The following is a 23,424-nucleotide window of genomic DNA, read 5'->3' as shown; positions in this document are numbered from 1 at the left end:
ATGTTTTCTCCATTATAACTCCAAGGTAGAACCATGTATTCAGAGGGTGTTAAAGAATGAATTCCACTACTCCTGGGAAAGGAGACACACACACAAAAACAACACAAGCCTACAACTGTATTCTCTAAATTCTAGAAATGTTCATATGATTGTTTTTTTGTTAACAAATTCATTCATTTAAAGAAAGGGGCTGACCCTACTGTAGAACAAGCTGTGATCTACTGCCTGGACTCAGAGATGAACAGGCAACATGTCCCACATACAGAACACAATTTAGGGGGAAACAAGCAAAAGTATTTAAATCTTGAAAAGTATCTTAAATTCCAAAAAGGAAATAAGGTGTCCCCAGTACATGTCACTATCTTGTGGCTACTTTTTGTTACTGTTTTAATTTTTTACATTATTAACTAAACTTTAGATTTTATTTGGACATCACCAGTTTTTCCATTTATGTCTTGTTGCCTTTCCTGGATGTAATCCAGGGGTCCAGTCTCCCAAGTCTCCTCTGATCTGTGAGTTTCTCAGTATTTTCTTGTTTTTCATGACCTTGACAATCTTGAGAAGTACTGGCCTAGTATCTATCCTGTAGAATGTCCCCAATCTGGATGTGTCAGATTGTTTTTTTTCTCTAATGATTAGACTGGAGTTATGGATTTTGGGAAAAAAAAAACATAGAGGTGATATGCTCTTCTCATTACATCATATTACGGGGTACAAGACAACCACATGATATCACTGATAATGTTAACTTTTATCAGTCGGTTAAAATTCTGTCTGCCAGGCTTCTCCTCTGTAAAGGTACAATAGTTTTTCTGAACTTTTCTTTTTAGAAGCTAGTCATTAAGTCTAGCACATCCTCAAGTGGGGAAGGGTTAAACTCTAATCCCTAGAGGGAAGGGTAATAAAATTCTAATGGTTATTTGAAATTCTTCTCTAAAGAATATTTGCCTATTCTCTCCTATTTTACATTTATTTATATAAATGAAATTTACTGCCATTTCTTTATATCAGTGTGGATTCATGGATATTTTATACTTTGGATTATAATCCGATTATCCAATACTACATGACTTATTTTGTTGCTCAAATCATTGCAGCTTTGCCTGTTAGGAGATGGCTTGTTTTCATTATTTCTAAAATATCATTTATAAGAGATTCCATCTAAGTCAGTTCCTTCTAATCCAATACTCTCAAACAGTAGCTGATCTACAATGATCTCTATTACCTATCCTAACAGTTCTTTCCTGCTTAATCATACTGGAATTTATTCACATTAATACCTTTTTAGCTCAACAGGTCTTTGTCATGAATTTATTTCTTCTCCTCTTGATATTGAAGAAAGTTACAATCCATTTGAACAAATCAGGTTATATGCCCAATGGTCCTGTTACTAAGCTGTCAGGCTTAGTTTTTGCAAGGATTTGTTACACTCTAATAATCCATTTAGCAGCACAAAATAAATACACGATTCCCTTTTCTTTAATGAAGAAAAGAAAAATTTTAGCTAGAAGTCAAACAGTGACCAAAAGGGTCATAAAACTAATAAAAATCTAAGGGGATTATTTGTATGTTGATGCTTCTTCCATGGCACATTTGTAAACTTTCACAGACTTTTTTTCAGGTAAGCCTGCATACCTGTTTTTTTGATAATTTGTTTATGGTCTGTTTGCTTCTCTTTCCTGTAGACACCTGCATTATTAACATTTTCTTGATCTTTCATAATGCCAATTTCTCGGGAAAAGGTCCAATTATCAGGATCTAAAAGTTATCAATTCTGCTATGATTTTTTTCCATTCAGCCACACCCAAAATGACCATTCACAGTACCTGAAACTTTGGTTTTTTTCTATATGAATCCAAGATAGATGCCCTCCAACACACTGGGTCTTCAAGTACAAGGACTAAATTAAAATGTGCTTACATAGTTTATTTTTAACGTAATTTAAAATACAGTGTAAACATACATTAAAGATACTGTGGCAATTTAGATATGGAATAACATGAAGTTATTTACATGTTTGTATATGTATGCGTGCATATATATACATGAAGTGCAGATAAATACAAGACACTACAAAATAAACAAAAAATTCAATATGATAATTTACTGACAATCATTTTCATCATATTTATTACTTAATTTGTTATGTTAATGGCTGCAGACAAATTCCTAATACGGAAATATGTCATCTAAATATTTAGCTTTTATATAAACTATAGTACCTCAAATTTAACAGTATATAAATAGGATTCGAATTAAAAAACAAAACAGAACAAAAAAAAACAGTCATCTTCCCTGACACACTCCTTATTTACTTGTAAAAGCTTCAGCTCAGAGTTCAAAAAGACTCTTGAAATCACAGCCCTCAATATGTGATATCTCAGCTTTTAAGCATACATCATGACTGAAGATACAAAGGCAGATACAAAATCTCTAACCGCCATATAAAAAACAATGCACAGTTTTAATCTAAGAGGCAGTGGATTCAAGTCCAGGTTGGGCTCTGGAAGGGTAAAGACCATGGGAAACATTGCCAAGAGATGGTAAAAGGGGAGAAAGTGATCATCTAATTAAGGTGGGGTAGGCACCCTCCCCAACACTGAAGGTCCTCACGTGGCCCTGAACATGACCATCGTGGATGATGGAGGATATTTATGCTTGTGATAACCGTAAATGGCCCTGCCTTTTGAGACTCCTCAGCAAGCACACAGACTCCATTTTCTCCCTATGGCACCAAGAAAGGAATGTTCAACCTCTGAATTTGGCATCTCTCCCATGAGTGCCAAGGAAAGAGTACAACCTGTTGGGTTCCCTAAGTCATGAAACAGCTTCTAAACTTTGGTCTAGAATATGCACATCAGTTTTCTGTCTGTGGCTTGCTGTGAGTGCTATCAACTTATTTGACATCTGTTATTTAAAACAGTGAATGCAACTACCTGAAAAAAAGTGAAAAATCCTATTCGTTGATCTGATCCTCTAAAAGTCCATGTCATTCCTAAGTGTGAATTTGTCTGAGGTCACTACCACATAGATTTGAGGCACAGAGATACTGGTGACAACAAACGGATACAGTGAATATGGTTAGGAGATGTGAGACTCGTTGAGAAATACCTGAATTAAGTCTGTGGATCAACAGGAGACAGGCAGGATACAGACTATTCAGAAGTTTATTCAATAGACTATTCACCTGGAAAAAGTGTTTTGATTTTGGAAGGTAACCAAACAAGGTAGGAGGAAAAAGTAAATAGCAATTTCTACCCTTAGTGGGAAACTTTTACTAAAGAGAAAAGTAACTTCTAGACAATAATCATGTCTCTGCCTTTTTCTTTACCAGGAGATATGACTTTGGGGTCCAATTCCCTGATGTTAGGACATAGTAACAGCTGCAAATTACAAATGTATTGTAAAACCAAAGAATAAAATCTCTTCCTAAATTGGTCCCCCTCCTCTAACTTCAGTCAATAGAGTACAAATCAAGATGGGGTTCTAAATAATTAAGGCATCCCAAATACATAATTGGGGGGCATACTAAAAATTGAAGTTGTTTGAAGAAAGGCTCTGAGGGACTCTTCTAAATCAGCATCCATGTGAATGATATCCTCTGCACATCAGACACGGACAGACCTGAAGATGAGGCTGGGAGTGAAGAGGTCAGCAGGTGCTGTCTCCACAGGACTGCAGGGCCAGATTTAGTTTCCTTACATCATGGTGGAGTTTTAGGAGGCATGCTACAATATGTAAAGTCAATCATCACAGAATAGGAATAAACTCCAAATCATTATGTCTCTTTTCCTACTTTTGCTATTTGAGAACCTGGATAGTTTGGGATTGTAAGGTGCATTTAAACAAAAATCTCTACCCTTCCTGAAAGAGCCATCAAATGAGCCACTGTTGGGAAGCCTGATTATGGCCATTCACAGTGCAAGGCACAGAGACCCAACACAACTGGTAAAACCACTCTCGTCTAACAAGGATAAACGGCACTTTCTCATACTTCACAGATTTATAGGAATACAAAGATTATTTCACTGATCAGACATTTACACACAACAGAAAAAGCCTTCAGTTAACTGACTAGTTCCTGTAAGTTGGAGGCATTACAGCACAACAAAAGTCACCTGTAATATACATAAAAGTTTTGTACTGGAGGATTTTTTCACATAACAGATGAGATGATTGACTTGGACTCATCAGTCTCACTCTCATACTGATTATACTGTCAGCAGTGATTAGGACACCCACGTTGTGTGTTTCAAAGGTGTGCATGTGGCAGTTCTAACATATCTTTACTATGTCTCTGAAAAGCTAAGGTTTCATTATTGAAACACTGCTATCATTTCAAATGTGATCCTCTTCTAGTGACTGGCGTTACCTTCTTGTGTAATTAATATTCCATGTGATTTAGAGTATATATCCTGATTTTCTCAATGCTCATAAATACTTTTTCTGTTGGAAACATTTCTAGGGAAAAGCGGCTTCAGTCTCTCCCTAGCATATGGCCATGACTTGCTTCCACACACAATCAATATGAAGAAAAAAGACTATCCTCACAAATCTGTAAGATTAAAACTTCAAACAAAAGCACAATTTGAACAAGCATTTTTGTATCTTGTTTCAAAAAAGGGACCGTATCAGGTCCCTTTATTATTACTGCCATAATATATGCCTCACGATGAGAAAGGAGAGGGGCCTCACACCCATGTCTTTAAGAGCAAATGCTTTCATTCCCCACTGAGCATCTGTGGAATTAGCTCACAGACAACTCAGAGGCAGGAACACTCTGGCCTGTGTTAATATAAAATGAAGGCTGAGATTTCTCTATGCAGCAGCAAGTGAAGTAGGACTCTGAATCACTTTTTGGAGTCAAGTTGGTCTTTGAAAGAAAATCAATTTGTCTTAAGAGGCTCTAATTTAGTAGGATGCCAGATGCTTGCAAGGGTGCTTGAACTGAGGGTGTTGTAGACTAAGGGACTGGTCCACTAGAGAGATTACCTCTGTTCCAGCAGAGGGTAGTCAGGGTGTCAGCAATGCAATTACTATTACTAAGGGCCACCAAGGATCCAGAGACCAAGAAGCTCTAGCAACACAAAATTATAGTGTAAAAAATCAACACTAGCAGGTAAAAAAAAAAAAAAGGAGACAAATGTATCAGATTTTTTCATTATATTGCTAATTTTTACAACATTAAATATTTTTTATTCCTTTATTTCAATGCACTGATATTTTTTTCTGGTTGTGATGCTGCCTACTTTATTCTCTTTACCTTTAAATCCTAACCCATTATTCCATTTTTAATTTTAAAAGCATAAATGCTCCAAGGCATAGTTGTATACGTGTGTGTGTATAATTTAACCTATTGACTCTAGAAACGTTAATTTAAAGTAGAAGAGATTGAGATTACAGATCATAATATCACGTAAAAAGAACTGTCTACAGTCAATACCTGAGTGTCTGTACAGTGAAGAACTCTGAAGTAAGAAGTAAAATACTGTGGCCAAGGGCGCCAGTGCTGTGGCAGTTGATGGCAGGGAACCAGCTTTTTGGAATCTTGAGAAGAAAGGCTCTTTGCCATATGCAGATATGTATAGAAATAATATGAGGATTATTAAAATAGAAATAATAGAAATAATGATTGATGAATGATCAGATGTTGATGGTAAATATAAATCGATAGTAAATACCTATTTCTATGCCCTATAAATTCAGTGAAATTCCTAATAAAGGCTGTAAATTGAAAGGCATAACAGAAAATTATGTATGACTTTATTCCTGCTAAAGATGATGAAACAATTTCAATCTCTGGTTCAAAATAATTTAAGAATCTTGTACCTTTATGTTTAGATTATGTTTCAACTAAGCATAGACTTTAGAAGGCATAGTGTCCCTACCACTGTCTTAAAACAGCACCTGCATCATTTGTAGGACAATTTCTCAAAAGCCAAAATTAGATATCAATAAAATACTTCGACACTTTACAGAGTTACAAGTAGAATTTAAGTTGTATGCCTGTGTACTGCACTTTTACATTGTTTTCCTATTACTGTAATTATACATTTGTGATACCCCTATAATGCTACTAGCAGAGGATATGTGCATATGATTTATCAGTATTTATATGTTAATGGAATAAAATTTCATAAAATCTCAAAGTTATAAAGATAGTTTTACACATCCTCTAAACCAGGGGTCAGCAAACCATGACCCATGAGTCAAATCTGGCCTGTCACCTGTTTGTGTATGGCCCATCAGCTAAAAACATTTCTATTTTTAAATGGAATTTTAAAAGTCAAAGAAGCTTAATACTTCATGACACGTGATACTCATGATTTTCAGTGTCCTGAAAGAAAGCGGTATTGGTACACAGCCACAGCCGTTTACATGTTGTCTATGGCTGCTTTTTGCTGCAATGGCACAGTGGAGTAGTGTGATGGAGACCACATGACCTGTTAAGCCCAAAATATTTATTATCAGGCCCTTACAGAAATAGTTTGCTGAATCCTGCTCTAAGCCCAGAGAAGGCATTTGGAATGCTGGATAGAATGTTTACAGTGGAATCAGTGTATGACCTAATTTGGTTTCATTTACAGACATCATATACATTACTCATTACTGCTTTTGAATATTATCATCTACTTGGTAAACAAATAAAAATAAACCTATGTTAAAAAAATTCCTTATTTCCTTGAAATGTTTAGGACCAGCAAAACAATCATATATAAAAGCAGTATATTTTTAAGAAAAATAATAAATGAACGATTTAAATTACATTTTTTAGTAATGATTTCAAGGTTTCTTAGAGAACACCAGACAGTAAAGGGTAGATTTCAAAAGTCTTATAGCAGATTTCTGGTTTCCAAATTTCTGGGATATAGTACTTAACACAGTATTTGAGATTCTATAATTATTATGAAAGAGACATTGTGGAGGGTTACTTTTCCAAAAAAAAAAAGCGGGGGTGGGGAGGGGAGGATAAGCTATTTTAACATATGAAACTAGCCAAAATTAAAAAGAATGGCAAACAATTTGAACATTTTTTCCCTTTCCATTAATAGGGAGCTACATAGTCTGCTGGTGTAAAACTTGGTAGAAATTGACTGTTTTCATTTTAACAGGCTGATCCCCATATCTGTGTCAGATAAAATCATAGCACTTATTATTTGTTACCATGGATACCATGAAGATACTGCCATCCACTAAAAAGTATTAGAGGAAGACAACATAATTTTCTGGGACGAGTCCTGTTTTGCCTTCATAAGTTGCCTTCAACCATCCTGGTTCCACTGATGGGTACACTGGCAAAAATTAAAATACATAAAGAAATATCACTCAGTCAACATTAGCTTCAAAAAATTCTATACACAAATGGGTAAAAATCCACATCAGATTGTGTGCATATATACTCAAGCTGTCAAAACAGTGTCACAGCACCTGTAAAGCTGGAAATGCCTGTTGCATTTATGTAATCAATCACTCTCTCTCTGACACAGGGGAGGAAACTGGGGTCTAGAGGGATTTGATGTGTTCACTTGTACAGGTATGAGAGGCTGGACTTGATTCTGAGTTTCCTGGCTTCTACTTTAGACTCTTTTCGCTACACCACTCCTTCCTCCTCCTCCCCATGATGATAAACTTAAGCAAAGGGAATGGGTGTACTTACCATTAGAAAATATCGCTCCCTGTGGGAAGGAAAGCTCATGGCTGTGCTCTGCTTTACAGGAGTACATGGCTTTGGCTTGGCTGAAAGAGCAAAAGACAATTTGTGAAAACCACAACGCTCAAGTATATCTATACTTAAAACTATTCTTAAAAAAAGATACTGGTTTTAGTTATAAGTGAAACATGATGTACATAATGTGCACATGTAAGTGTGCATAAGTGCATTTCACAAAGTGAACACATTTGTGCAACCAGGGAACACTGACAGCACAACCCGAAGCCTTTCTTGTGCTTCCAGGCAATGCCCCCAAGGGTAATCACCTGACTTACAACAAACAAAATAAGCTGGTTTTAAAGAACGCTATTATTTGTTAGTATTCTGCTAAATAGGCTATTTTTCAGCTCTACAGAGGTTCTTAGGTACCTTAAAGCCCTATTTGTTTATTTGCTACTTTAATTTCAGACTATCAGAGGTGAGATCCACAAATTAAAAGGTCTATAGGGTATGGTAAATAAACTAAGTGGGCATGAAATAAGAAAAACAATAGGATAAGTTGATGATAAATGGCAACCAACAACAGCCTCACTGTCAGGGAGACATGGGGACATGTCTTTGTAAATCAGAGTATATCCATCTCTTAAAAAGGGAAGCCAGCACTCAGCTCTGACATCTGTTCTCATATGGGAGTTCAGGCTCCAAGTAGCCAGATACTCTGTATTTTTAAGGGAAGCCAGAATCTCGGAGTTTTATATGAGAGCTGTTTCAAACCATCTGAGCCAACACTAAAAATGCCATCATCTGAGGAGGCTAATCAAGTCACCAATGAAGTCGCCTTTACTCTGCAACATCCAATGACCTGACTCCACCTACTTCTCACCATCTCTACCACAACCAGAGTCCAAGCTAAGATCGTTTCTGGCATAGCTCACTGAACGGCTTCCTAACTTCCTAAATCCTCTGGGCTTCTTCTTCTCTCCCCTTGCAATCCATTCTATACAGAGCAGCCAGAGGGTAGTTTGAAAGGTTTTGATGATCACATGATGATCACATGATTTCCCTGAAAACAACCCTGAACTGGTTCCCAAATCTGGCCTCCATACCATATACAATCTGGCACCTGCCAGAATTTCCTACATCTTTTGTACCTGCCTCTACTCACCTACTATACGTCAGTCACACCGGCCCTCTTTCTCCTCCCAAAACACGCCAAACCCATCCCCACCTCAGGGCTGGCTGGGCCTCGCTCTGAGATATTTTCTTGATCTTCACTTGGCTATGGCCCTCTAGTTTATCTTAAATTTCTTGAGTTTCACTGAAGGCCAGGTCTTCCCTGACCACACACTATAAAACAGCTGCCCAGGAAAGTCTCATATTCTCCAGTTTAAAGTCTGCATGGTATTCTGGTGCCATTGTTGATATTTGTTGTCTTCTCCCCCAGTTAGAATGTAACCTCTGTGAGCAATGCCTGATGCTTAATAGTAACTCAGTAAATATTTGCTGAATTAATGAGTTAAAAAAAAGGGAAGATGCTCTGGACTCTTTTTCTACAGGATAAGTCCTCTTAAAGATTCAAGGCATCGTGTCTTTCCTCCCTGAGGTCCCAATCAATACTCCATCTGCAAAGAAGCATCAGCAGTATTTGCCATCTGAGGCCCTCAAAGTAACAGTGTTACATTATGATTACATTTCTCTATTGGAGCTAGACCCTGGGTCTTATCTCTAAACTTCTAGAATGAGGCTAGGTCACTTAAACTAGGGTTCCCAAGTGGCTACCTGAAGCTGGGAAAGCTTACAGAGGAAAACTATGGCCCTGCCCCCAGAGTCTATTTCATATGAGGTGAGTCTCAGGCTGTACTTTCAGAAACTTTGCTAGGAGAGTCTGCGGTAGGCACACAACACCACTTCCCAATGAAACATGGTCTAAGGAAAAATTGATGAAGTGGAGGCACCCAGAGAAGGACAAGATTATTACACTAAAGAACAGCCATGTGCTCACATGTACATGTGAACGTGTACACATGGGTGTGTTGGTTGACATGGGTTGGGGGTGCGGGGAGAGGATGATACCAAGTTATGAAGACTTCTGAGAATCAGACTATGGTGATCTTATATAGAAATGATACTAGTTTTTCCTATAAATCTTCTAGTCAAGTATAGACATTTGATCTGATATAATTTGGTGTAACTTGATCTAATTTGATATGATATAATGTGATCTGATATCTGATATAATTGAGGGTTGCAGAGCCTCTTCTCTAAAAATATGTAAAGATTTTTTAAAAAGTCAAATTTTCTAGCAGCAGTGATTTCCACCAATAATTACTGTCTTATTACTTTGAATCATTAAGATAAATTAAGGCATGCATAAGGAAACAAATTCCAGAGTTATAGAAATGATTAAGATATAATAATCCTTGCAATGACATAATTTTTCATATATTTTAAAATGCAACCAAATTGTTTATATTAATATTTCAGACATGAGTGTTCTCCTTATAGTTTTTTATGGGATTGGATGGTGAGGGAACGCATGCAGAATAATTACATCGCTAAATAAATCGATACTGTTAAATGTGTCAAAATATACAGCACAAAATAATATCTGTCATGACTTTTCAATTACCTGTGCATGTGACTAGACGGGTATAATTTTCTTCTGCTGAGCTCTGTAACTACAGGTGTTAACTCAGCAGAGAGCTTTGATGATTTAATGTAAAATTCTGTGTCAGTGAAGTTTTCTTTCCAGGTGCTAATGCTTCTTCTTTTACTGCCTTGGTGTATTGAAGAAGATGTGAAAATAACACTGTCACCTATTGAGTCTCTGTTCACAAGATTCTAATATCCTTTGAAAAGGATTTTGAGAATCCTGCTTCCTATCGCATTGGAAAGTAAGGTAATGATGCTCGCTGTCCTGAAAGCCATTTCTTCTCTTATCATTTGGAAGATGATCTGTTCACAAGCCCTTTTCCTAATTCTAAACACTGCCTAATGCTGATGAGTAGACTTAAAGGTTTGACAAGGTCAGTGTGCAAAATTCTCAATACTCATCTTAATGATAAGCAAAATAAAAAATTCACCAAATCAAAATTGATGTAATGTTTTCTGAAGGGCCACTTAACAATGTTAAACACACATACACACTCACTCTCACACACATTTTTTGTATGCTGAGAATTTCACTTCTGAAGGGGGTAGGAATGCCCTTCTGAGGGGAGTAGGAAGATATAGTCTAAAAGGTGCCAAAGCAGTAACATACAGAAAAACTGAAAACAAACAAATCACCACAATCTAATTACTCATCAGTAGAGGATTTAATAAACAAAATACACCAAATCCAATGAATTATTAGGTAGCTACTATGAATAATGCTATAGAAGAAAACATGACATGAAAAAGTATCAGCATGCAAGGCAAAAATTTTACAGAAAAATTAGTCATTGGCAAGACCTCCAACTGCCTATGACAATTCGCAATAAACGCTTATAAGTAATGCAATAAATGCACATTTGCGTCTTAGTCACTGGTTGGAGATTTCTTAAAATTAGTTATATTACTCTTTTCTTAAGTTTTTGCCAACAAATATGGGCTGTTTCCGGCTTGGATGTCTGAGTATTGGATTTCTCAATGCTAAAAATCTCTTACATGAGCTTGTAGAGTCAAAGCTGCTTGTGTCAAAAACAAGAATATTGCAACTCCATTAAAAATGGAGTGAAAAACTGAATAAAAAAGTCTTTTTAGGTTAAAATGTGTATTTTATCTATTTGCCCAACAATTCTGTTGAGCATGTACCATCTTGGGCACCATGGTGGGAACAATACCATGAACACCACCTTCATGGGTCCTTTTCTGTGTTTATCACAGAGGAGCGGTTCTCAAAGTGCAGTCAAGGGAAATCTGGAAGGAGGGGTAGGTGGGACCCTGAGAGGCACTACTCTGACAGCTAATGGAATGTGTATGAGAATCCATTTATTTCCTATTATGCCAGATATTAAGGAGATCTGCAGAAATGTAAAATCATGCCAGTTCCTGAGGTCCTGGCAGTGACCATCATTAAGGCGTAGAAGCTGACTGCAGCATGGCAGGTGTATGGCAACAGCAGAGGAGGGGGCTTCTGTGTGGCCCAGCTTAGGGGAAGATAAGAAACAACTCCTGTTGTCTTAAACACATTAGAAATGTGGTCTTTGGAAGAGGGAAGAGATGGGAAGGCGAGACCCTGTTATGACTTGGGGGTAGGCACATAAACTGTCTGACTTGGTTTTACAAGAAAAGGGTGACCCCCGCCTATGCTGGGGGACTTGTGATCATCCAGGGGACTTGAGTTATATAATGAGTTTGGATTTTGAAAGGAAACCTGCATATTTCCTTGGTCCATCTTCTTTGTGTTGAAATGAAGGCCAAGAGAAATGAACATTATGGCAGAGTCAGGCTAAGATCTACATCTCCTGATTGACAATCTAGTGCATATCTGGTGAATCCACTTAAATATCATTTGTAAAGTCTCAAGATAATGTCACTGAAAAATCACTTCTACTATTAATAATTGTTGACTGTTAATAAGAGTGAATAATCACACCTGCTTCTTGCTATTGTCACCCATTAGTTATGAGCTTATTTTTGTTAAATAAATTCATAAACATTTAAAAATTTTCTGTTTAAATTTCTAACACAAAAAATATTAATAGATATAACCCACATAAACAAAAGCTCTTTGGAGGTCCTCAAAAATGTTTTTAGTTGTATAAGTTGTTTGAGAACCACTGTCAACAGGTAAGATTAGATGGCTGTGCAACAATATGTGGTTATCTTAAGGTGGCAAAATGAGAGGTGGCTTTTATTCACTTTTTTAGTTTATCAGTATTCTTTATGTTTCCTAAAAAAAGAAAAAATGTTATTTTTAATAACCATAGCTTCCTTTGTCTTTCTTATGTGTGTCACAGTGCTTTATCTTATGTATGTCTTACATGTGTCAGTGTGCTCTGAACCAATGACTTACAGCCTTTTAAAAACTCAAATTTGGGCTTCCCTGGTGGCGCAGTGGTTGGGAGTCCGCCTGCTGATACAGGGGACACGGGTTCGTGCCACGGTCTGGGAGGATCCCACATGCCACGGAGCGGCTGGGCCCGTGAGCCGTGGCCGCTGAGCCTGCGCGTCCGGAGGCTGTGCTCCGCAACGGGAGAGGCCACAGTGGTGAGAGGCCCACGTACCGCAAAAAAATAAATAAATAAAATAAAATAAAATAAAATAAAAACTCAAATTCACTAAACAAGAAGACTTTGCTGAGCTTTGTTTTGGTGTTTTGTGATTATAAACAAAATATTGGTTTTAAATTATAATAATAGAAAATGTGATTGTAATGGGCCAGGTACTCAATTATTAATTAATTCTAATTCTCAATTCAACCTTCAGAAAATATTGGTACAGCTTGCCTAAATTATATTACTTTAAAGTGGATTTCCCCACTGCCCAAGTATAACTCACTGAGACAGAGCTGAAAGCTTTAAAGGTGCTGTTTTCCACAGGCCTTTGGAATCGTGAGACAGAGCCTAGTGACATTTGGCTCTTGAGAGCATTTTACAAGTTAAGAGAAACAAGTATAAAATAACTAATGTCTGCTTAGGGTCACGCTAAGTACCATGACATTCTTCTCTATTCCAGTGGTTTTCAAACTTTTTTTTGTACCTAAGAATCACTTGGGGAAGTTGTCAAAAATACATATTCTCTGGGCCTCAGTCTCAGATACTATGGTTTACCGAGTCTGTGGCAAATTCAGGAATATTCATTTTAACAAGTCTGGCAGGTTAAGTTCCCTTGCAGAGGGGCCCTTCCCACTCCACTGAACCTGATTTCTTAAAGATTTCCAGTGACGTCTTAGAGGTTAAAACCAGTGCCCTCCTCTCATGAGCTCCTTGACTTTTTGGTAGCTTCTACCACACTGACCTTGCTTCCTCCTTGTGATGATTCCTCCACCTTCTTCTTTGCCTGACCCTTAAATGAAACCATTCCTCAAAGACCAATGCCCAGCCACTTTACCTTTTGCCTCAGTAAGCCCCATCGCTGGGTAAGCGCGCCTTCATCTATACAGTATAACTGCTGTGCAAAAGTTTCTGGCATCAAACTTCATGCTCTCTCCTGGTTCCAGCTGCAGGTTTCTAACTGCCTCTCAATGGTCCTCAGGCTCCTCAAACACTGGGGCCAAAATGTTCCTTGCTCCTCTACATACTCTCATAAACTAAGCTCAGGAGCTAAATTAGCAATCACTCTTTCTGACAGTCAGTCTCGAAGACTTGGAATCTTCTTTACCTGTCTCTCATTCCCAGTATCAAAGCAGTTGCTCAATCCTAGTTCTAGCCATAAAATTCTCCTTACAGTTTTTCATGCTTTTGTTAATGCCCTAATTAAGGTCTTTAAAATATCACCAGTTCCACCTTAAATGGTTCTCTTCCCTTCAACAACCTCCTTGAAAAGCCACTTGAATGATCTGATCAAGTGCATCACTGATTAGATCACCTCTTTGCTCAATGACTCTCAGAGGCTGCAGTGAATCCAGAGGTGTTATTTTTCTGTTGCTCAAGACTATCCACTAAAATCTCCCAACTGGTCTCTTTCTCAAATGTGGCTAGTCTCTCTACCACCCACTAACAGTTCTATCATTCTTCAAGGTCCAATTCAAGAGTATCCTAAGTTCCCTAGAAGGAAAGCAAAATATGCATTGTAGGAGGTTAGTAAGGGAAATACCCTCAACTTCTGTTGTTTAGTTGTATTTAATGGTACAAAAGGATTTCAAATGACTGTTAAGAGTTAATGTTCAAGTACCAAACACATATTAATTAGAGGCTTGACGATCTTAAGCAAGCAGTTTCAATAATAATAATTATAACAATATTAGTTATTACTGTAGAGACCGTCTATGGAGAATTTACCATGTACTTCAAATACATCACTTTGTACACTGACAACAATTTGTCAGAAACAGAATTGTGACCTTCATTTTATAGATAAAGAAAATGGATTTCCCAGAATTCTGACCAAGATGGCAGAGTAAGAGAACATGGACCTCACCTCCACCCACGAACGCATCCAAAATACATCTACATGTGGAACAATTCTCACTGAAAATGAATTGGAAACTGGCAGGAGGACTCCTGTACAACCAAGAAAGATACACATGGAATTGAGTAGGAAGGGAAGAGAAGCATTTGGGTCAGGATCTGTACCCCTGGGAGGGAACTCAGAGGAAAAGAGAGATTACACAGGCAGAGACCTATCCTGGGAAGTGAGCGATACAAGCCCCAGGTTGGGTGCCCCAGTCCTGAGGGCCTATGTGGGGGAGAAAAGTGCCCTTGGCTGGTTGGAGGACCAGTGGTACCAACAGGAGGGCTGTGGGAAGCGTGGATTCCTCTTGGGAAGAGCACATGCACACTGGCTTTTCCCCTGGCAGGGCGGAGAGAGGTCGATCCTAGAGGCTGCTGGGTTTCTGGCAGCTGCCTCACCACATGCACCCCAGCTCAATCCCAGCCAATGCTCCAGCCCCACAGACTCCACATCACAGTGCAGCACTGGACCTGGGACAACAAGGACTAGGGAGAAGACTTGACTGTGGGATGCAGAGGTGACCCGGTGCCAGGGCAGAGCCTGGGTGGGGCAGCGGCAGCCATTGGTGGCATTTACTCAAGCAGTGCATCAGAAGCGACCCAGATCTCTGACGGTGGCTACTCCACACTCTGTGTGTGTGTGGTGGCCCCCCATACACACAGAGAGTCCGCGTGCATCCTGCCTGCCTTGCGGAACAGTTCTATGACATGGTAGGGGCAGCAGAGGTTGGGACAGTGATTGGCTGTGAGGCATGAAGGTGACTTGCACCGAAGGCTGTGTCTGAGCAGAGCCATGGGCACCTGCACAGGCAGTACATCGAACCTCTGTCTGCAGCTGACATGAGCTGAGAGCCTGCATGGGCCCCACCTGCTTTAGCACTTCCCCCTCTGGGGCAAGGGTCCTGGTGCAGGGAGAGGGAAAAACACACACTTAAAGGGAACAGAGCCAGTTCGGGCCATACCTTCAGGGCTTCTGCTCCAGCAACGTGGAATCAGACCCTGTCCCTGATAGGACAGTGACAGTCGCTAAGCAGAGGCAAAGCCATGCCTCACGTCCTGTGCAGGCTCTAGTCCCTCCAGCACCAGCCACACCCACTACCAAGGTGACAGCTGTCTGCACACCCTGAGAAAAGATGTGACTTGCATCTATATCAAATCCAGCTCTTTCACCAAAGTCATTGGGCAAACACAGTCTGTATGGGGACATTCCCACATAAGATCACCCCTTGAAGACCGCAACAGGTAACTGTTTTACCTAAACTGATAAAGGCAGACAAAGTTAAGCAAAATAAAAGGGCAGGTGAAAAGTTATGACACTGTCCACAAGTGCTGCGCACTGACTGACAGAGAAGACTTAACCTTCAATGTATCATTGAGTGAGCTCTAAGTTTATGCCGACAACTATTAGAAATGGATTTAGAGTATTTGGAATGTAAAAGCATATTGCAAATGCACAGGTTGATTGTTGAACATCTGAGTAAGCTTACTGTATAACAGAGTAATTAATTTACTGTCATATGCTGATTTACTTCATTAATATCTTGCTGTCTTAAAGGTCTTAAAAGATTATCTCTGATTCCAGTACTTGAGTTCTTAAGATTGTTTAGAGCTTCCTAATAAAAGGGCTCCATCTAGTGGATCAATTCAATCATTTAGCAAGACAGACAGAAGTAGCAAGGTTAAATCCCTTACACTAAGGCCTAACAGTAGTGACAGTCTCAGAGAGATCATGTTTGCTCTGACATGCACAGTGCTTAGTTTTCACCATGCCTTGATAAAAAGGAAGAAGGTGAAGATGCTACAGACAGAGGTAAGGTACATGCAAGTACACTGGGATTTGCTGTATAAATGCAAGGCATTGACCATCATCCTAGTAAGATACCAAAGCGGCTCTACTCTGTGGAGTTAAAAACACTAACATAGGAGCACCCTCGCTAAGCTTTGGAAAAAAACAGAGTTTGAAGGTTACTGTTATCGCTAGTAACTAGGACAAAGCCCAATATTGTGTAGGTGCTTAAAAAACGTTTGCTGAGAAAGTTCACATACTTTTTTTTACATGGTCAATAAAAGTTCTATGGTTGAATAACTTCTAAAAGAACTACACGGTAATACTTCAATTATATGTGATTCCTTTCTTTCACAGCCTCAATTAGCTGGATATGGGAAGCTCAAAATTTCCTCAGTACACCCAAAAAAAAAAAAAAATCAATGTTTGCCCTTCAAGTGTTCTCACTTATATTCTCTTTCAACAAGCATTCACTGAATACTTCCAACCTGTACTAGTTGCTGATCGTAAAAAAAGAAAAAGAAAAAGAAAAAAATGACAAATAGCAAAATACTAAGAAATTCCATTAGTTTAGACATATTCAAAATTAAAACCCAAAGTCCACTGCAGATGAGAAGAATCAATTTGGACCGAGAGAAGAGGAAGCAGGTACCTTAGAAGCAAGCACATGAAGAGCAGCAAGATATAACAATTCTTGTCCTTTTAACAATGGAGCAGAAGGTAAAATCTGGAAACCCTGAATGAAGTACTGCACTCAAACACCAGAGCCGCCTGGGGCAATCAGCTCTACAGCACCATAGTGGCCATTAAGAATAAGCACAGTCTTTAATGCATGTTCATGAAGCTTCTTCCAGAAAAAAAGTTCTATCAACTTTTACAAGTCAAAAATACACATTTGAAAAATTTCCACAAACTGTTATCAAAGAAGTCTTTGGTATGCAAAGGGTTACGGCAACTTGTGTCTTTCAGAAAACCTCTTTGTTTAAAACCCTTCCTTTGTGAAGGTTTTAGGAACAAGGCACCGCTGTAACATTTTGACATGCTAAATGCTGTATATGGTCATGATTCCCCGTGAAGACAAGACGGCGGAGGTGGATTTGACCATCTGCAGACCTGAGGGGCAGAGCTGTCAAAGATGACCTGCCATGTCAACACAAGGCAACAATGTCACCACTATTTTATGTTTTTTACTTGAAGAGTTTTGAGAACTTACCGCCCAGAAGAAACTGACTTAAGTGAACCAACGTTTTCAAACAGTTGGGCCTTTGCTGCCACACTGAAAAATAATTTTAAAATACAAGTTTCATTAAAATCCATTAGAAAATCATGCAGCTCAAAGCGAAATTCAGGGTTATCAGTTAACCCAAACAGAAAAATTAGGTAACATTTGTCCCCAAAATTTGACTTGAATTTTAATTGTTTTAAGCTTTAATGTAGAAGAAATTTTTAGATCTAGTCTCTAGCTCACCGAGTACCAGACAGTAATAAACCTATAGCTACTTCCTCTGGGGATCTTAGTGCCTGCATTTTTTGTACCTGAGAAAACCCTGGGAGCAGAAAAAAAGGAACACTTTTTTATTGACTCCCATGGAGCCACAAGGGAAGAGTCACATGAACAAGACAAAAGAAGAACTGTTTTGTGTTCTGATAGCTAAGACAAAACTAATTCTAAAATTGTTTCATATATATATATATATATATATATATTTTTTTTTCTTTTTGCGGTATGCGGGCCTCTCACTGTCGTGGCCTCTCCCGTTGCGGAGCACAGGCTCCGGACGCGCAGGCCCAGCGGCCATGGCTCTCGGGCCCAGCCGCTCCGCGGCATATGGGATCCTCCCAGATCGGGGCACGAACCCGTATCCCCTGCATCGGCAGGCGGACTCTCAACCACTGCGCCACCAGGGAGGCCCTGTTTCATGTATTTTTAAAATATTTGAACACAGTTCCTATAAAGTGAAAAGAGAGAACTCTGAAAATATGACCAATAAATAAATTTGTTTCAAATCATGATGAGGAAAAGGCATCTATTTGAAAAGTGAGACTATTGGGTAGAGAGTGAAAAGAACTAAAACTAAGGTAACCTAGATAATTAGAAAAATTCCTATATTTACTAGAAGAGAATATAAAATTCTTTGAATGATTTTTTAAACTACATATTTAAAAACTATCTTATTTCTTTAAATGACAAACTTTTTTCCCAGAGCTGAGCCATTTGATAATCTGAAGGATCATTTTACACCTAATACAGAACATACAGTCTCTACATTTTAATTTCTACTTTATCAGTAAAAATCACAAAACAGAAGCTCTTCTCTTTCCCCCAAAGAGGATAGAGTTTATATTCTCCCATTTTCCTTGACATATTTGGCTTAAAATTTAATTTCCCTTAAGGGCTAGAACTACACACACCAGAACTAGAGCAGACAGAGTTACAAATATATCTGCCTATATTGTGGTAGCTGGATTTCTGAACATGAGAGATAACAAATGTGAAACGCACTCTGAAACCAAAGGTTCTTGTCAAAGAAAGGGATGGGCATGGCATAAGAGAAATAGCACAGACTCAAGTTGGAGAACCCTGGGTTACAATCCCAGCTCTGCCACTTACTAGCTGAGTGTGTGTGGACCTTAACTTTCCAATATTAGTTCTAATTATCTCTAAAACAAGATTTATACTACCTACTGGAGAAGGACACTGTGGACCTTAAAAGAAATAACAATATGAAAGGATGCTCAGTAATAGCTCATACAGCATTTGGAAAAGCTCAGCAAAAATCAGCAAAATAAAATGAAAGGGAGAAAAACTTTCCTCTTTGGATTCTCTTACTTGCTTTTCCAGTTTCTTATTTTCTCCTCTTTGCCCACTTTCTGTTCTCATCTATACACCCTACCCTCTCGGCCTTTACACCTCTGGGTCATTCCTTTCAATTAGAAGCACTCCCTCTTACCTTTCATGTTCCCTGTTCTCTCGGAGTTGTTTAAATCAGTGAGTACGCAGGTAGGGGAGACATATGATGGAGAGGAGAGAAAACCAACCCTCACCAGATAGAAAGCAGCTATATTTCTAACAAAGAGAGGGAGGACCAAGGATATGGGCAGCCCCCACAGCTGAGTGGTGGATGTTTAGCTTTTACAGGAAGGCGTCTCGTTTTCAAAACCCCAAACCACTATATTATACATCTGTTTTCATGTCTTTAAATTAAGCCATAGCTCTGCTTCTAAGGAAAGTGCCTGAAGAGTCTCCCCATGAGATTTTATATGTCTATCCTAAGCGTACTAACTTCCACATCACTTGTAAAAGAGGACAGGGTCCTGCAGAAGTTGATGGCACCCACTCCACAGATGAGCATTTGGCTGTGGGAACCCTAAGGGTTCTTTTGCACACACTCAGCCCCTGTATACCCCTGGGAGGCACAGCAAATAGCAAACAAAGGCTCTCTCACTTACACGGAGCCGGGTCGCTGGTAACCATTGCTGGAGGCAGCGTCTAGCCTTAACTTCCTGCACATTTTGGGAGGCAGGTCTGGGTTTGGCGGGGCTTTGGGCGTCTCTTTGGAACCTATGGAAGTTAAGCTTTGAATGGATCCACTGTAGCTCTTGTTTCCTAAAGAGAAAGCCCAAGAAAAAAGGCAAGGTGCTATTAGACAAAATAAGAGCCATAACACAGTCCATGCGCATAACAAAAGGAGACATTTTTCCCGGAGCCCAAATGAGAAGGGACGGAATGTTCTCTGAGCACAGCAGCCCATCACTCTGGGAGATCACAGTCTACCGTAATTACAAAGACATCACCTCACAGAGGTGGAAAGATCCAGGGAAAATATCACAGCATACAGGAGTTTTAAAAATCCGAGCTCAGGAACAAAGCAGTTAAGCATTGTCTGTCTCCCTTCACTATTAATTTGTCCCTCCTTAACCATGCTGAACAATCCAGCAGGTGACACAGGGACAACGACATCCTGCACAGGCTCTATGCTGGCTTACCTTCCGCTGCAGAGATGGATCTGAGAGAGGAAGCTGAGGCTCTTTTCAGTCCTGAAAGCCCATAAGGCCCTTTCTTGGTCAGGTCTATGGGTGGGGACACATCCCCTGGGCTAGCGACCGAAGTGACACTCTGGCAATCTGATTCTGCATCTGTTTTGGTTGCATCTTCTCTAGAACTTGACTCAGGACTAGTCGTCCAGAGACCAAGACTTTTCTGTCCATTGGAAGGTGATGGGGATGCAATCCAAGGAATCCCTCCAGATTTCTCCCTGGGAGGGCAGGAAGCGGACTTTGTCGTGCTGTTTTGTTCAGAGGAGTGAGAGGAAAGTGACTCAATGCTCCCCATGGGTGTGCTGTCCGGGCTGCTGCTATAGGAGTCGCCTGAGCAGGGGCAGGGGTGGGAGAGAAAAGAACAGTGGCTCTCTGTTGAAACTGGCACCCCCAAACCCTTCTGTTCTCCAGCTCTCATGTGCTCCGTGGCCACCTGACCCCACTGAAGTGATAGGTCTTTACGTGCCATGGAGGACTGTTCCTCAGTTCTGGAGAAAGGCTTTAAAATATGCATTTGAACTTGGTGAACACTTTTTTCAATACTATTCAAGGGAGCTTTTATATGTGCCTTGCCCGTATGAGATAATGTTATTTCTTGAAGCATTAGTGGGCTGACCTGAATTCAGACAAAATTTGCTTCTGAAACAGGACTCACAAGTATGAAAAATAAAATTTCTTGATGATATTAAAGAAATCAATGGACGGGGGAAATGCTGAGACATATGTCTGCCTTCTTTTACTTTTCTGATCTTAGGTGATTCTGAGTTACAATGGTATCTGAGTCCTCCTTCATTCAAAGGCACCATTAACAGTCAGCTGCAAGTTATAAGCTCCTCAAATTTTTTTTTTTTTTTTTGCTTTACAACAAATTTAATCAGTTATACATATCAAAATTTTTAAAGAAAGGATTTTTCTCCTCTTTCTGCTAAGAATGTAGCAACATAAGAAAACTGGCTATTTTAACTGGCTGTATTTTTTAATGTTTCTATAAGTACGGTATAAGAAAAAAATCAGAGAAGCTGTAATGAAGTATTCAAATAGTAGATCTAAATTAAAAATGAAACACTGATTGTGGGGAAAATTGGGAGTGTGGGGAGAGGGTTGGGAGTCGAAAATAAAATGAAAATGGCCACAGTTTAACACATGCTTTGGGCTCAAGCTGCCACCCACCTTATGGTGGGGCTTGGCTCAGAATAGTAAGTTAGCGATAATGTGTGGTGTAGATTCTCTTTTTATTTCTTTTCTCTCTGTTTCAGACCCTTTGATACCCAAGAGATGATGATTTAAGAACATAATGTGAAAGGAAGAAAGAAAATGACTGCCTCAGCCAGCCTTTCTCTTGCTTTCTTCTCTATGACTTTGACAATAGGACAAAACCTGCTACGAAGTAGCACCCGATGTACTTAATCACTGTTACAGAGAAAAAGGGCATTGCGCAAACTATTTTTTCCTTTTGTATCAGGAATGAATTTGCTTGTCCAAGGTACCTTCCAACTATACTGACAGAGACTATGTAATGTGGTGGGTGGGGGGGCAGGTGTTGGGACAGCAGCACCAGTAAGAATATCTTCTATTTCTGCCTAAGTACTAATAAGCTGTGATAAAGCCGAATTAATGAAGAAGTCATCTCCCTGAGGCCAGTACACTTACTATCGGGTTCTGCCAAGCACGGGGTATACCTCCCTCTGGGCTTCCGGGAGCCTGTGGAAAGGCAGATTGCACGTGTCCTTCGGGATCCAGATCGAGACTGAGGCTGAGGAAGAGGGATGCTTGGGTCTGGGGCAGTATGAAAAATCTAAGTAGAAGAAAAATGGACCGAGGTCAATACAAAGGTGAAATTGACATTTTTGTCATAAAATTGGCCTTGAGAGCTATTAAATAATCTTAGAACTATACGTTACTTCATCAATTGCATGGAAAGAGATGCTTGATGCAAAAAATAAATATCCTAGAGCGTTTATAACTTTTCCATTTACACTGAGTAATGCTTCCTCTGGGTTTTCTTTTTTATTCTTCCCCATTCCCCAACAGTGAAATTCAAATTTTCCGATAATTTTAAGAAATGTGTCAAATATTAACAAAAGTCTATGTCAAGACACACTGATTCTTTTTACTATGATATTTTCTTTCACCTTCATGCTGAACATAACCTGAGGGGAAGAGGCTCGTTTTGTACCATTCCCCAGCTGAGCAGCCCCTTGCTTCTCAGGAGAAGGTGCTGGCATGCTGTTGGCCCTGAACTGTCAAGAATATGACAAGCTGCAGGCAGAGGTCTGAGCACAGCTATAGGATGCAGCCATGCACTCTTGGGTTTTAAGAGCACTTATAGTCTTAGCTAGGTACCAAGGATATCCTTCTACAGGTACTAGAAAGGAACTGGGGAAGGAGAGAGGTGCTGCCATCCTCTCACAAGGACAAGATCAGACATAAATGGATCACAATGTTTAGACCTTCAATGGCTGAGTTTGCTTAATAATCCAATCAACTTGGCTCTCCCAATTTCTCACTTTTATAGTTATTCTAAGATCTCACTCTTTTAAAGAAAGCCTCCTTAGGGATTGGATATAGAGAGTTTCAAGACTGTTTCCTGATTATTTCTTTTGTTTTATCTAAAATATTAGATCTGCTGTATAAGGAGAGTCTAACTCCAAAAAGCTTAAAAAAGTTAAAATAGACTTAACCGCAAAATGATTCTATTTTCTGAGTATGAGTAAAAAACTAATTATATAAATACTAAAGAAGAAAATCTTGACAAGTAAATAATGTCAAAAGAAAGGAAATCATTTACTTAGAGGATTTTGAGAAGCACTTAAAAACTGAACAAGGAAAAAAGAAAATCAAAGTCCTCATGA

General features: G+C 39.2%; 1 protein-coding gene across 1 annotated transcript in view; it reads right to left on the bottom strand.

Moving 5' to 3' along the window:
* Window positions 1-2,042: 2,042 nt before the first annotated feature.
* Window positions 2,043-23,424, bottom strand: part of ARHGAP42 (Rho GTPase activating protein 42) — a 290,695-nt gene continuing 269,313 nt past the window's right edge. Inside the window, exons 19-24 of the mRNA XM_060103053.1 lie at window positions 22,223-22,367; window positions 20,522-20,902; window positions 19,985-20,141; window positions 17,748-17,810; window positions 7,658-7,737; window positions 2,043-7,292 (exon numbers count right to left, since the gene is read on the bottom strand). Coding sequence (XP_059959036.1) covers window positions 7,204-7,292; window positions 7,658-7,737; window positions 17,748-17,810; window positions 19,985-20,141; window positions 20,522-20,902; window positions 22,223-22,367 — 915 coding nt within the window. The 3' untranslated portion in view covers window positions 2,043-7,203. The remainder of the gene's footprint in view (window positions 7,293-7,657; window positions 7,738-17,747; window positions 17,811-19,984; window positions 20,142-20,521; window positions 20,903-22,222; window positions 22,368-23,424) is intronic.

Source organism: Mesoplodon densirostris, chromosome 7 (assembly GCF_025265405.1).
Source record: "Mesoplodon densirostris isolate mMesDen1 chromosome 7, mMesDen1 primary haplotype, whole genome shotgun sequence".
Classification (NCBI taxonomy): Eukaryota; Metazoa; Chordata; class Mammalia; order Artiodactyla; family Ziphiidae; genus Mesoplodon; species Mesoplodon densirostris.
The sequence above is the reverse complement of the archived record's forward strand: the minus strand, read 5'-3'. Positions and strand labels throughout refer to the sequence as shown.